This window comes from Nerophis lumbriciformis, linkage group LG22 (genome assembly GCF_033978685.3).
Source record: "Nerophis lumbriciformis linkage group LG22, RoL_Nlum_v2.1, whole genome shotgun sequence".
Taxonomy (NCBI): Eukaryota; Metazoa; Chordata; class Actinopteri; order Syngnathiformes; family Syngnathidae; genus Nerophis; species Nerophis lumbriciformis.
The window spans coordinates 35,621,849-35,636,385 of NC_084569.2; the positions used below are offsets into that span (position 1 = coordinate 35,621,849).

A 14,537-nucleotide genomic window follows, 5' to 3' on the forward strand; every position below is an offset into this window, starting at 1 on the left:
TTCGGAGGCACATTAATGTAAGTGTGTTAGGGGTGTAAAAACACATGTTTTTTTTGATAGAATCACGATTCTTACTTGAAAAATGAAAAATCGATTAAATGAATAAAAAAAAAAAATATATATATATATATATATATATATATATATATATATATTTTATTTTTTATTTTATTTTAATTTTTTTTAAATACAGTAAATATACATATATATATATATATATATATATATATATATATATATATATTTTTTGTGATCTGTCGTGTCCAGCCACTCAGGCAAATCATATTGTTGAGGTAGATCAGGAATGTCCAGACTATAGAACTATAGAATAGAATATACTAGAATGGACTTTATTGTCATTATATTTGCATATAACGAGATTAAGGACTCCAATTTAAGGTGCGGTAGTGGGAACAAATATGGGGTAAAAAATTAATTACACAAGAGGTAATGAAGAAAAAAACTAACAATTGAAATAAACAGACTACTATCCAATAAAAATAATAAGCAATCCTGTACAATATACAAAACACTGTAGAAATACAAAATACTGTACAATATACAGAACAAGACAAGAGTACCGGAGTAATAAATAACGATCAGTGTCGGACGTATATGACCCGCCAACGTCTTCAATTTGGCCCGCGAGACGTCAAGAGTTCATCAAAGCATTGTACTTTGCAGTGCTTTCAAATTACCGTATTTTTCGGACTATAAGGCGCACTTAAAATCCTTTCATTTTCTCAAAAATCGACAGTGCGCCTTATAACCCGGTGCGCTGGTTGTGCTTACTGACCTCGAAGCAATTTTATTCGGTACACGGTGTAATAAGTGTGACCAGTAGATGGCAGTCAAACATAAGAGTTACGTGTAGTTACTGTTATATGATGGCAATAAACAACACCAAGACTTGAAATGTTCCATTGAGAATATAGAACATTACACACAGCGCTCAAAAATCTGTCAAAATGTTTTTACTACGACTTCGGTAAGCTATGAAGCCACACCGCTTAATGGATTGTCGGCGCATTAAACATACTACTATTATTATGGTGTGTGTTTAAGGACCGCAAAATGCCACCTATTAGCAGACATATTACCTGGCGTTTTGTTTCGCAATATTATGCCAAACCAACTTTCCTCACTTTCTGGTACCTGCTGATCTGTATTTGGGATCTGCATAAGTCCTGAAAATGTGCGCGCGTCCGCAATTGTAGTTCGTGCTGACACCGTAGTTATAAGCTTCTTCTTTTTCTCTACCTTCGGTGTGGGTGAGTTACGGAAAACCAGTAACTTGTTACAGTTACTAGTTATTTTATTTAAAAAGTAACTCAGTTACTAACTCAGTTACTTCCACCAAAAAGTAATGCGTTACTGTGAAAAATAACTATTTAGTTACTTTTTATTTCTATTTATTAATTTTTTTTAAGACTCCCATTAATGCCCTCTCAAGGAATTCTGAAATAAAATCGTGTCTTCATGAGATCAACACTGTACTGAAGCCCAGAACAATCTACACATTTCCCCAGTTTTAGTTTAGAGATAAGGAAAGATTGGCCTGGCCCACTAGGATCCCTCTTTATGTTTGTGAACTTTATAGTCTATACATTTAGAGTGATGTGATAATCAAACACTCTAGAAGTCTAGATTTGATTGATTGATTGAATTATTTATTTCAAACCTGCACAGTACAACAACACACATTTTTTTTTTTACAACAATAGTTTAAAACAGCCCTGCGATGAGGTGGCGACTTGTCCAGGGTGTACCCCGCCTTCCGCCCGATTGTAGCTGAGATAGGCTCCAGCGCCCCCCGCGACCCCAATGGGAATAAGCGGTAGAAAATGGATGGATGGATGGATAGTTTAAAACAAATAAAGTGCACTTTTGTGCATGATGTCACACAAGATATTTCAATAAGTGTCAAATTAAAATGAAAAAGCATAATAGGAAATCAAATAGTGTATGTCCTTCACTATGTGGTAGGTTCCGGCGGACGTTATCTCCTTCTGTTGTTGACTATTTTTTTCATACGGTGTTGATGTGGAAATGGTTGCCTCTGCATTTTGTTGGTGTGGCACCGAACGGAGATGTTGACATGCGGAGTAAGCACTCTTCATTCTCTAGCGGTGACTTTTCAAATGATGCTACATATTAGCAGCAATGCTACTTTTTGTAGCAACGCTTTTGCCCCACACTTGACATATTACGGTTGTCTGTTCGACATAATCCCGCTTGAAGCCAAACCACCGCCAGACGATGGACTCCCTGCTGTTTTTCTTGGGAATTAATTCTTCCTTCATTTGTTACCAGACTCGCACCTTCTTTCTCTCGTATTACCACTCGCACCACAGCTAACGTTACCCATGCCGCTACCTCTCTGCTCCGCAAGGGCGTATACGTATGTGACATATGTAAGAAGGTGCGCTTGTTTTGTCTCTGTGAGAAGGAGAGACAAGAAAGAGTGAGAAGAGGCTGTAGTGTAATGCCTGCAGCTAAAAGCAACTGCGTGAGAACGTATACTCGAATATCACGATATTGCCATTTTCTATATCGCACAGAGACAAACCCGCGATATATCGAGTATATCGATATATCGCCCAGCCCTACTTGAAAGTGCTTTGAAATAACAGCACAGCATTTACTGAGATGCCAAAATCCAAACAACCTTCCCTAGTCATGGTGCAACATGAAGGTCAACACAACCTGCTCACTGAACATTATGGATGTTATGAAAAACTGGAACCCAATATTATTAAAACGGGATTGATTTGATCGTTTTGAATCGATTCTGAATCAAATCGTTACCCTCAAGAATCGAATCGAATCTTGTAGTGCCCAAAGATTCACAGTCCTTATATGTGTGTGTGTGTGTGTGTGTGTGTGTTGCAGGCAGCAGGAAGACGAGGATATTCCAGTAGTAGTCCAGGTCAACCGCAAAGACGCTGACATTCTGGAGGACAATGATGGCGCCGTCTTCTCCCTTGCTGAGATTGTACACAAGTACATACTTCAAGTTCATCCTAATCCCAATTATATTTACAACCGTTTCCCAAACTTGTTTCCTTGTGTCGGATTTTAGGGATGAAGAGGCGGATGAGTCCCAGGCTCTAGAAGAAAACCTAACATGTGGGTTTGCAAAGATGACTAAACGTGGTGGTTGATTATGATGTCATCACAGTGGTTTTGCTTTTACCTCTCTTTATTTCAGCCTCTTCAACATCCGACATCAGGACACCGCCGTTCATTCTGACGCGGTGGAGACAGTTTTGCGGCGCCCCCGTCACCACCTTCCTGGGCAACGTGCTGATGTACTTCCTGTTCCTCTGCCTCTTCGCCTACATCCTGTTGGTGGATTTCAAGCCCGCACCTCCGAAAGGCCCTTCCTCCCTGGAATTTGTGCTTTACTTTTGGGTTTTTACATTAGTTTGTGAAGAAATCCGACAGGTTGGTGGCTAAGAAGTTCAAACTATACAGTGGAACCCGTTTGAATTGGTCCTTATTAGGTCCTGGTCCACCATGTTTTTCTTATTATTAAAAAGTGCATGCTCAAGTCGATATCAACATACAAGTTCGACCACTTCTGTCGAAATAATATCGGCATTTGTGCAAAGAATGGTTCCGAAAACGTCAAAATTTCGTCTCATATAATTGCTAAATAATGTGAAAAGACAACAGCAACGTTCGGACTATAAGGCGCACTTAAAATCCTTTCATTTTCTCAATAATCGACAGTGCGCCTTGTAACCCGGTGCGCCTAAAGTAGAGATTTATTTTGGTTGTGCTTACTGACCTCGAAGCAATTTTATTTGGTACATGATGTATTGATAAGTGTGACCAGTAAATGGCAGTCACACATGAGAGATACATGTGGACTGCAAGTTGACGCCTGTTCAATAAATGACACTGGCAAGCCGGCTAAGAAGTTCAAACTATACAGTGGAACCCGTTTGAATTGGTCCTTGTTAGGTCCTGGTCCACCATGTTTTTCTTATTATTAAAAAGTGCATGCTCAAGTCGATATCGACATACAAGGTCGACCACTTCTGTCGAAATAATATCGGCATTTGTACAAAGAATGGTTCTGAAAACGTCAAAATGACGTCGCATATAATTGCTAAATAATGTGAAAAGACAACAGCAATGTTCGGACTATAAGGCGCACTTAAAATCCTTTCATTTTCTCAATAATCGACAGTGCGCCTTGTAACCCGGTGCGCCTAAAGTAGAGATTTATTTTGGTTGTGCTTACTGACCTCGAAGCAATTTTATTTGGTACATGCTGTATTGATAAATGTGACCAGTAAATGGCAGTCACACATGAGAGGTGGACTGCAAGTTGACGCCTGTTGAATAAATGACACTGGCAAGCCGGCTAAGAAGTTCAAACTATACAGTGGAACCCGTTTGAATTGGTCCTTATTAGGTCCTGGTCCACCATGTTTTTCTTATTATTGAAAAAGTGCATGCTCAAGTCGATATCGACATACAAGGTCGACCACTTCTGTCGATTAATATCGGCATTTGTACAAAGAATGGTTCCGAAAACGTCAAAATGACGTCGCATATAATTGCTAAATAATGTGAAAAGACAACAGCAACGTTCGGACTATAAGGCGCACTTAAAATCCTTTCATTTTCTCAATAATCGACAGTGCGCCTTGTAACCCGGTGCGCCTAAAGTAGAGATTTATTTTGGTTGTGCTTACTGACCTCGAAGCAATTTTATTTGGTACATGATGTATTGATAAATGTGACCAGTAAATGGCAGTCACACATGAGAGATACATGTGGACTGCAAGTTGACGCCTGTTCAATAAATGACACTGGCAAGCCGGCTAAGAAGTTCAAACTATACAGTGGAACCCGTTTGAATTGGTCCTTATTAGGTCCTGGTCCACCATGTTTTTCTTATTTATTAAAAAGTGCATGCTCAAGTCGATATCGACATACAAGTTCGACCACTTCTGTCGAAATAATATCGGCATTTGTACAAAGAATGGTTCCGAAAACGTCAAAATTACGTCGCATGTAATTGCTAAATAATGTGAAAAGACAACAGCAACGTTCGGACTATAAGGCGCACTTTCATTTTCTCAATAATCGACAGTGCGCCTTGTAACCCGGTGCGCCTAAAGTAGAGATTTATTTTGATTGCGCTTACTGACCTCGAAGCAATTTTATTTGGTACATGATGTATTGATAAAAGTGACCAGTAAATGGCAATCACACATGAGGGATACATGTGGACTGCAAGTTGACGCCTGTTCAATAAATGACACTGGCAAGCCGGCTAAGAAGTTCAAACTATACAGTGGAACCCGTTTAAATTGGTCCTTATTAGGTCCTGGTCCACCATGTTTTTCTTATTATTAAAAAGTGCATGCTCAAGTCGATATCGACATACAAGTTCGACCACTTCTGTCGAAATAATATCGGCATTTGTGCAAAGAATAGTTCCGAAAACGTCAAAATTACGTCGCATATAATTGCTAAATAATGTGAAAAGACAACAGCAACGTTCGGACTATAAGGCGCACTTTCATTTTCTCAATAATCGACAGTGCGCCTTGTAACCCGGTGCGCCTAAAGTAGGGATTTATTTTGGTTGTGCTTACTGACCTTGAAGCAATTTTATTTGGTACATGATGTATTGATAAATGTGACCAGTAAATGGCAGTCACACATGAGAGATACATGTGGACTGCAAGTTGACGCCTGTTCAATAAATGACACTGGCAAGCCGGCTAAGAAGTTCAAACTATACAGTGGAACCCGTTTAAATTGGTCCTTATTAGGTCCTGGTCAACCATGTTTTTCTTATTATTAAAAAGTGCATGCTCAAGTCGATATCGACATACAAGGTCGACCACTTCTGTCGAAATAATATCGGCATTTGTACAAAGAATGGTTCCGAAAACGTCAAAATTACGTCGCATATAATTGCTAAATAATGTGAAAAGACAACAGCAACGTTCGGACTATAAGGCGCACTTAAAAATCCTTTCATTTTCTCAATAATCGACAGTGCGCCTTGTAACCCGGTGCGCCTAAAATAGAGATTTATTTTGGTTGTGCTTACTGACCTCGAAGCAATTTTATTTGGTACATGATGTATTGATAAATGTGACCAGTAAATGGCAGTCACACATGAGAGATACATGTGGACTGCAAGTTGACGCCTGTTCAATAAATGACACTGGCAAGCCGGCTAAGAAGTTCAAACTATACAGTGGAACCCGTTTAAATTGGTCCTTATTAGGTCCTGGTCCACCATGTTTTTCTTATTATTAAAAAGTGCATGCTCAAGTCGATATCGACATACAAGGTCGACCACTTCTGTCGAAATAATATCGGCATTTGTACAAAGAATGGTTCCGAAAACGTCAAAATTACGTCGCATATAATTGCTAAATAATGTGAAAAGACAACAGCAACGTTCGGACTATAAGGCGCACTTTCATTTTCTCAATAATCGACAGTGCGCCTTGTAACCCGGTGCGCCTAAAGTAGAGATTTATTTTGGTTGTGCTTACTGACCTCGAAGCAATTTTATTTGGTACATGATGTATTGATAAATGTGACCAGTAAATGGCAGTCACACATGAGAGATACATGTGGACTGCAAGTTGACGCCTGTTCAATAAATGACACAGTTCAAACTATACAGTGGAACCCGTTTAAATTGGTCCTTATTTTTCCCACTCCAGACTAGGCCCCCTGAGGAGCCCAGTCTAAATTGTATTTTTTTACTCCTTTTTCCCCAGCGTTTTACCTTTTTCCCATCTTTTACGGGGCGCCTTGTGCCGACCCATCAGCGTTCCTGTTCTGTAACCCTGTACAATGTTTGTTTTTCTAATCTTGAACGGGTTCGTGCTGAAAACATAGTTTCGTTGTACTTGTGCAATGACAATAAAGTCCTGTCTATCTGATCTGATGTAAAAAAAATTGAGGAGAGACAATTTTTAACGCACTTCCTTGTGGTCTACATAACATGTAATAATGGTTCTTTGGTGAAAATGTTGCATAAATTATGTTTTACAGACAGTCTTCATTTTGACAGCGTCTTCTCGCGTCAGCCATGTTGTAGTTTTTAGCGCTTTCATATCGGGTCTAAGTTCGAACTGTACGCTATAGGGATGTCCCGATCCGATATTTGGATCAGATCGGCTGCCGATATTTGCCAAAAATTGCGTATCGGCAAGGCATGGGAAAATGCCGATCCAGATCCAGTTTTAAAAAAAACTCCGGTCCGTGTTTTCCAACGCACCGATTTAAATAATACATTCCACTTTTCTGCTGCTCCCTAATTTCCGTTCCGCATTTTCCAGCACACCTTCAACACATTCACAGGTCTGTGAATTCTCACGCAGTTGCTTTTAGCTGCTGGCATTACACGACAGGCTCTTCTCACTCTTTCCTGTGTCTCCCTCTCACAGACAGCAAGTGCACCTTCTTACACACATCACATACTGTCACGTCATACGTCACATACGTATACGTCCTCCCCGAGCAGAGAGGTAGCAGCATGGCTAACGTTAGCTGTGATGCTAGCGCAGCCGTGCGAGCAACGCTCCCTCTAAGGTGCTCGCCTGTGCAATTGCGCACTGTTTAAGCGTCCTCTGCGCATAGCAAATCTATGCCACGCACAAAATCAAATAAAAAAATAAGCGCATAACAATTTTCGACACACGAACACGACAGAGAAAACAGTTTTCGTCATCATTGTTCAAATATTGTGACGTCTGTCGAGACGCTTATCTCCATTCGGTGCCACACGTCCACACCATCAAAATGCCGAGGCAAAAATTTCCACATCAACACCGTATGAAAAAATTAGTGATTTTTTTAGTTGTGATTTCCTTCTCTGCATTAAAGTTTAAAAGTAGCATATATTAATGCAGTATGAAGAAGAATGTTTTAATGTAGACATGCAAGCCTTGAAAGAAAATGTTGAAAATCAAGACTACATTTCCTGCAAATGGGTGCATTTCTACCCTATATTTTAACTTTAGATTTATTCTCATGTCAAACTCTTTTGGCTGTCTTTTTGACACTTACATCCGGCGCCCCCCTCCACACCCTGGATTATAAATAATGTAAATAGTTCAATGTGATTATCTTGTGTGATGACTGTATTATGATGATAGTATATATCTGATAGTATATATCTGTATCATGAATCAATTTAAGTGGACCCCGACTTAAACAAGTTGAAAAACTTATTGGGGTGTTACCATTTAGTGGTCAATTGTACGGAATATGTACTTCACTGTGCAACCTACTAATAAAAGTCTCAATCAATCAATCAAAACACATAGAATCATCATACTGCTGTGATTATATGCATCAAGTGTTCATTCGAGGCTAAGGCAAAATATCGAGATATATATTGTGTATCGCAATATGGCCTTAAAATATCGCAATATTAAAAAAAGGCCATATCGCCCAGCCCTAGTTCAATGATGCCATTTCTGTTTGTCATGTATAATTTTGTCTATTTTGTGTTTATCCTTGAATAAACAGGTCAGTTTCTTGTTACCAACCATTGTGTATTATTCAAACTCCCCTAATTCAGAGTACTAAAACCCTTTTCAACATGATTCTGACAACTAAGTAGGCTAAATAACTTTAAACTTTAATACATGCTCGGATAGGCCAGTATCGGTATCGGTCAGTATCGGTATCGGATCGGAAATGCAAAAACAATATCGGTATCGGATCGGAAGTGCAAAAACCTGGATCGGGACATCCCTAGTACGCTACTTAAAATTAGAAATAGCAACAGCGGAGGATGCATGTGCATGTACGGGCCAGTCTGCCCCACAACAAGAGCATAGAGGGGAAAAAACAGGAACTTAGTGAATTCAATGGCGGACTCGCGCAAAGCTCTTCGGGTAAAACGTTACCGTATATGGAGATCTCCGCTGACGTGACATGTTGGAAAAACGTCTCAAGTTGTGCAAATCTTAACGACTTGTTTGGAGGAAGTATGAAGGAAGGCAAGATTGTTTTATAAATATGGTTTGATTTCACATTTTCGGGACTTATGCAGATCCCAAATATACAAAAACAGGTACTGATAGGTAAGAAAAGTTTGTTATGCATAATAGGTCTTCTTCAACAAAATCCGTTTTTATCACAAACTCTTCTTACGTATCTGCTCACAAGTAAATGCGCAAGCTACGGCAATTTTGGTTTGGGTTATGTCGACGACCGCTTACGTGGGCGTTAGTCAGCCACTCCGAGGCGCGTCAACTTGAACGGGTTCCACTCTACCGTTCTTGTATTAAAATGTGACGACGTGTCATAGACCCATTTGATGCCACCAGTAATATTTCATAAGACTCTTCTCTCTCTGATTGACAGATCTTCTTTGTGTCCAGCAACTTTATGGTCCAGGGGATGAAGAGTTACATCAACGATATTTGGAACCAGTGTGACGTCACGGCCATCACAATCTTCATTTGTGCTCTCGGCTGCAGGTGAATGAATTGCAAAACATATATGATTATCCCGCCCTGTGATGAGGTGGCGACTTGTCCAGGGTGTACCCCGCCTTCCGCCCGAATGCAGTTGAGATAGGCTCCAGCACCCCCCGCGACCCCGGAAGGGACAAGCGGCAGAAAATATTGCCAAGTATTCCCGTAGTATTTTTTTTATTTTTTTCAGTCGTAAAGCAACTTTGTGGACGATCCTGGCAATGTTTGTATTGATCAGATACCAAGTAAATACAGGATCAGTATTAGTGATATCAATACCGATACGTTGTATTATCAATCAATCAATCAATCAATTTTTATTTATATAGCCCTAAATCACAAGTGTCTCAAAGGGCTGCCCAAGCCACAACGACATCCTCGGTTCAGAGCCCACACAAGGGCAAGGAAAAACTCACAACCCAGTGGGATGTCAATATGAATGACTATGAGAAACCTTGGAGAGGACCGCAGATGTAGGGGAGACCGGATGCAATGGACGTCGAGTGGGTCTAGCATAATATTGTGAAAGTCCAGTCCATAGTGGATCTAACATAATAGTGAGAGTCCAGTCCATAGTGGATCTAACATAATAGTGTGAGAGTCCAGTCCATAGTGGATCTAACATAATAGTGTGAGAGTCCAGTCCATAGTGGATCTAATATAATAGTGAGAGTCCAGTCCATAGTGGATCTAACATAATAGTGTGAGAGTGCAGTCCATAGTGGATCTAACATAATAGTGAGAGTCCAGTCCATAGTGGATCTAACATAATAGTGTGAGAGTCCAGTCCATAGTGGATCTAACATAATAGTGTGAGAGTCCAGTCCATAGTGGATCTAACATAATAGTGTGAGAGTGCAGTCCATAGTGGATCTAACATAATAGTGAGAGTCCAGTCCATAGTGGATCTAACATAATAGTGAGAGTCCAGTCCATAGTGGATCTAACATAATAGTGTGAGAGTCTAGTCCATAGTGGATCTAACATAATAGTGAGAGTCCAGTCCATAGTGGATCTAACATAATAGTGTGAGAGTGCAGTCCATAGTGGATCTAACATAATAGTGAGAGTCCAGTCCATAGTGGATCTAACATAATAGTGAGAGTCCAGTCCATAGTGGATCTAATATAATAGTGAGAGTGCAGTCCAAAGTGGATCTAACATAATAGTGAGAGTCCAGTCCATAGTGGATCCAACATAATAGTGAGAGTCCAGTCCATAGTGGATATAACATAATAGTGTGAGAGTCCAGTCCATAGTGGATCTAACATAATAGTGAGAGTCCAGTCCATAGTGGATCTAACATAATAGTGAGAGTCCAGTCCATAGTGGATCTAACATAATAGTGTGAGAGTCCAGTCCATAGTGGATCTAACATAATAGTGAGAGTCCAGTCCATAGTGGATCTAACATAATAGTGAGAGTCCAGTCCATAGTGGATCTAACATAATAGTGTGAGAGTCCAGTCCATAGTGGATCTAACATAATAGTGTGAGAGTCCAGTCCATAGTGGATCTAACATAATAGTGAGCGTCCAGTCCATAGTGGATCTAACATAATAGTGTGAGAGTCCAGTCCATAGTGGATCTAACATAATAGTGAGAGTCCAGTCCATAGTGGATTTAACATAATAGTGTGAGAGTGCAGTCCATAGTGGATCTAACATAATAGTGTGAGAGTGCAGTCCATAGTGGATCTAACATAATAGTGAGAGTCCAGTCCATAGTGGATCTAACATAATAGTGTGAGAGTCCAGTCCATAGTGGATCTAACATAATAGTGTGAGAGTCCAGTCCATAGTGGATCTAACATAATAGTGTGAGAGTCCAGTCCATAGTGGATCTAACATAATAGTGAGAGTCCAGTCCATAGTGGATCTAACATAATAGTGAGAGTCCAGTCCATAGTGGATCTAACATAATATTGTGAGAGTCCAGTCCATAGTGGATCTAACATAATAGTGAGAGTCCAGTCCATAGTGGATCTAACATAATAGTGTGAGAGTCTAGTCCATAGTGGATCTAACATAATAGTGTGAGAGTCCAGTCCATAGTGGATCTAATATAATAGTGAGAGTCCAGTCCATAGTGGATCTAACATAATAGTGTGAGAGTCCAGTCCATAGTGGATCTAACATAATAGTGAGAGTCCAGTCCATAGTGGATCTAACATAATAGTGTGAGAGTGCAGTCCATTTTGGATCTAACATAATAGTGAGAGTCCAGTCCATAGTGGATCTAACATAATAGTGTGAGAGTCCAGTCCATAGTGGATCTAACATAATAGTGAGAGTCCAGTCCATAGTGGATCTAACATAATAGTGTGAGAGTCCAGTCCATAGTGGATCTAACATAATAGTGTGAGAGTCCAGTCCATAGTGGATCTAACATAATAGTGTGAGAGTCCAGTCCATAGTGGATCTAACATAATAGTGAGCGTCCAGTCCATAGTGGATCTAACATAATAGTGTGAGAGTCCAGTCCATAGTGGATCTAACATAATAGTGAGAGTCCAGTCCATAGTGGATTTAACATAATAGTGTGAGAGTGCAGTCCATAGTGGATCTAACATAATAGTGTGAGAGTGCAGTCCATAGTGGATCTAACATAATAGTGAGAGTCCAGTCCATAGTGGATCTAACATAATAGTGTGAGAGTCCAGTCCATAGTGGATCTAATATAATAGTGAGAGTCCAGTCAATAGTGGATCTAACATAATAGTGAGAGTCCAGTCCATAGTGGATCTAACATAATAGTGTGAGAGTCCAGTCTATAGTGGATCTAACATAATAGTGAGAGTCCAGTCCATAGTGGATCTAACATAATAGTGTGAGAGTCCAGTCCATAGTGGATCTAACATAATAGTGAGAGTCCAGTCCATAGTGGATCTAACATAATAGTGTGAGAGTCCAGTCCATAGTGGATCTAACATAATAGTGAGAGTCCAGTCCATAGTGGATCTAACATAATAGTGAGAGTCCAGTCCATAGTGGATCTAACATAATAGTGTGAGAGTCCAGTCCATAGTGGATCTAACATAATAGTGTGAGAGTCTAGTCCATAGTGGATCTAACATAATAGTGAGAGTCCTGTCCATAGTGGATCTAAAATAATAGTGTGAGAGTCCAGTCCATAGTGGATCTAACATAATAGTGTGAGAGTCCAGTCTATAGTGGATCTAACATAATAGTGAGAGTCCAGTCCATAGTGGATATAACATAATAGTGTGAGAGTCCAGTCCATAGTGGATCTAACATAATAGTGTGAGAGTCCAGTCCATAGTGGATCTAACATAATAGTGTGAGAGTGCAGTCCATAGTGGATCCAACATAATAGTGTGACAGTCCAGTCCATAGTGGATCTAACATAATAGTGAGAGTCCAGTCCATAGTGGATCTAACATAATAGTGTGAGAGTCTAGTCCATAGTGGATCTAACATAATAGTGAGAGTCCAGTCCATAGTGGATCTAAAATAATAGTGTGAGAGTCCAGTCCATAGTGGATCTAACATAATAGTGTGAGAGTCCAGTCCATAGTGGATCTAACATAATAGTGAGAGTCCAGTCCATAGTGGATCTAACATAATAGTGAGAGTCCAGTCCATAGTGGGGCCAGCAGGAGACCATCCCGAGCAGAGACGGGTCAGCAGCGCAGAGATGTCCCCAACCGATGCACAGGTGAGCGGTCCACCCGGGTCCCGACTCTGGACAGCCAGCACTTCATCCATGGCCACCGGACATGGATGAAGTGTCTGGTGTCCGGTGCCCCCTTTTCCACAAGGGAAAGGGGGGTACCGGACACAAGGGAAAGGGGGGCAGAGGAGAAAAGAAAAGAAACGGCAGATCAACTGGTCTAAAAAGGGGGTCCATTTAAAGGCTAGAGTATACAAATGAGTTTTAAGATGGGACTTAAATGCTTCTACTGAGGTAGCATCTCTAACTGTTACCGGGAGGGCATTCCATAGTACTGGAGCCCCAATAGAAAACGCTCTATAGCCCGCAGACTTTTTTTGGGCTCTGGGAATCACTAATAAGCCGGAGTTCTTTGAAGGCAGATTTCTTGCCGGGACATATGGTACAATACAATCGGCAAGATAGGATGGAGCTAGACCGTGTAGTATTTTATAGGTAAGTAGTAAAACCTTAAAGTCACATCTTAAGTGCACAGGAAGCCAGTGCAGGTGAGCCAGTATAGGCCTAATATGATCTAACTTTCTTCTTCTTGTCAAAAGTCTAGCAGCCGCATTTTGTACCAACTGTAATCTTTTAATGCTAGACATAGGGAGACCCCAAAATAATACGTTACAGTAGTCGAGACGAGACGTAACGAACGCATGAATAATGATCTCAGCGTCGCTAGTGGACAAAATGGAACAAATTTTAGCGATATTACGGAGATGAAAGAAGGCCCGTTTAGTAACTCTCTTAATTGGGGCGGTATAGCTCGGTTGGTAGAGCGGCCGTGCCAGCAACTTGAGGGTTGCAGGTTCGATCCCCGCTTCCGCCATCCTAGTCACTGCCGTTGTGTCCTTGGGCAAGACACTTTACCCACCTGCTCCCAGTGCCACCCACACTGGTTTAAATGTAACTTAGATATTGGGTTTCACAATGTAAAGCGCTTTGAGTCACTTGAGAAAAAGCGCTATATAAATGTCATTCACTTCACTTCACTTCACTAATGTGTGACTCAAACGAGAGAGTTGGGTAGAAGATAATACCCAGATTCTTTACCGAGTCGCCTTGTGTAATTGTTTGGTTGTCAAATGTTAAGGTGGTATTATTAAATAGATGTCGGTGTCTAGCAGGACCGATAATCAGCATTTCCGTTTATTAATATTATTGAATGATTTTGCTATGTCGCCTTTAATTTAAAACGGAATCCGTCCTATTTGGGTCCCAAATCAACCTTAAGAAAGTCAGTGACTTCACCATTTAAGTGGGTGACATTGTTATCACCAGGAAAGATGAGGTCACCTACCTAGGTTCCATTCTAGAGGCTAATCTTTCCTGTGATAAAATGGCAACCAAGGTTAATCAAAAAGGTCAACCAACGAAC

At 40.5% G+C, this 14,537-nt stretch overlaps 1 protein-coding gene across 1 annotated transcript in view; it reads left to right on the top strand.

The window, feature by feature from the left end:
- Nucleotides 1-14,537, top strand: part of trpm4a (transient receptor potential cation channel, subfamily M, member 4a) — a 119,309-nt gene that overhangs the window by 77,701 nt on the left and 27,071 nt on the right. Inside the window, exons 18-21 of the mRNA XM_061973798.2 lie at nt 2,893-3,003; nt 3,083-3,129; nt 3,212-3,447; nt 9,370-9,485. Of these exons, the coding sequence (XP_061829782.1) occupies nt 2,893-3,003; nt 3,083-3,129; nt 3,212-3,447; nt 9,370-9,485 (510 nt within the window). The remainder of the gene's footprint in view (nt 1-2,892; nt 3,004-3,082; nt 3,130-3,211; nt 3,448-9,369; nt 9,486-14,537) is intronic.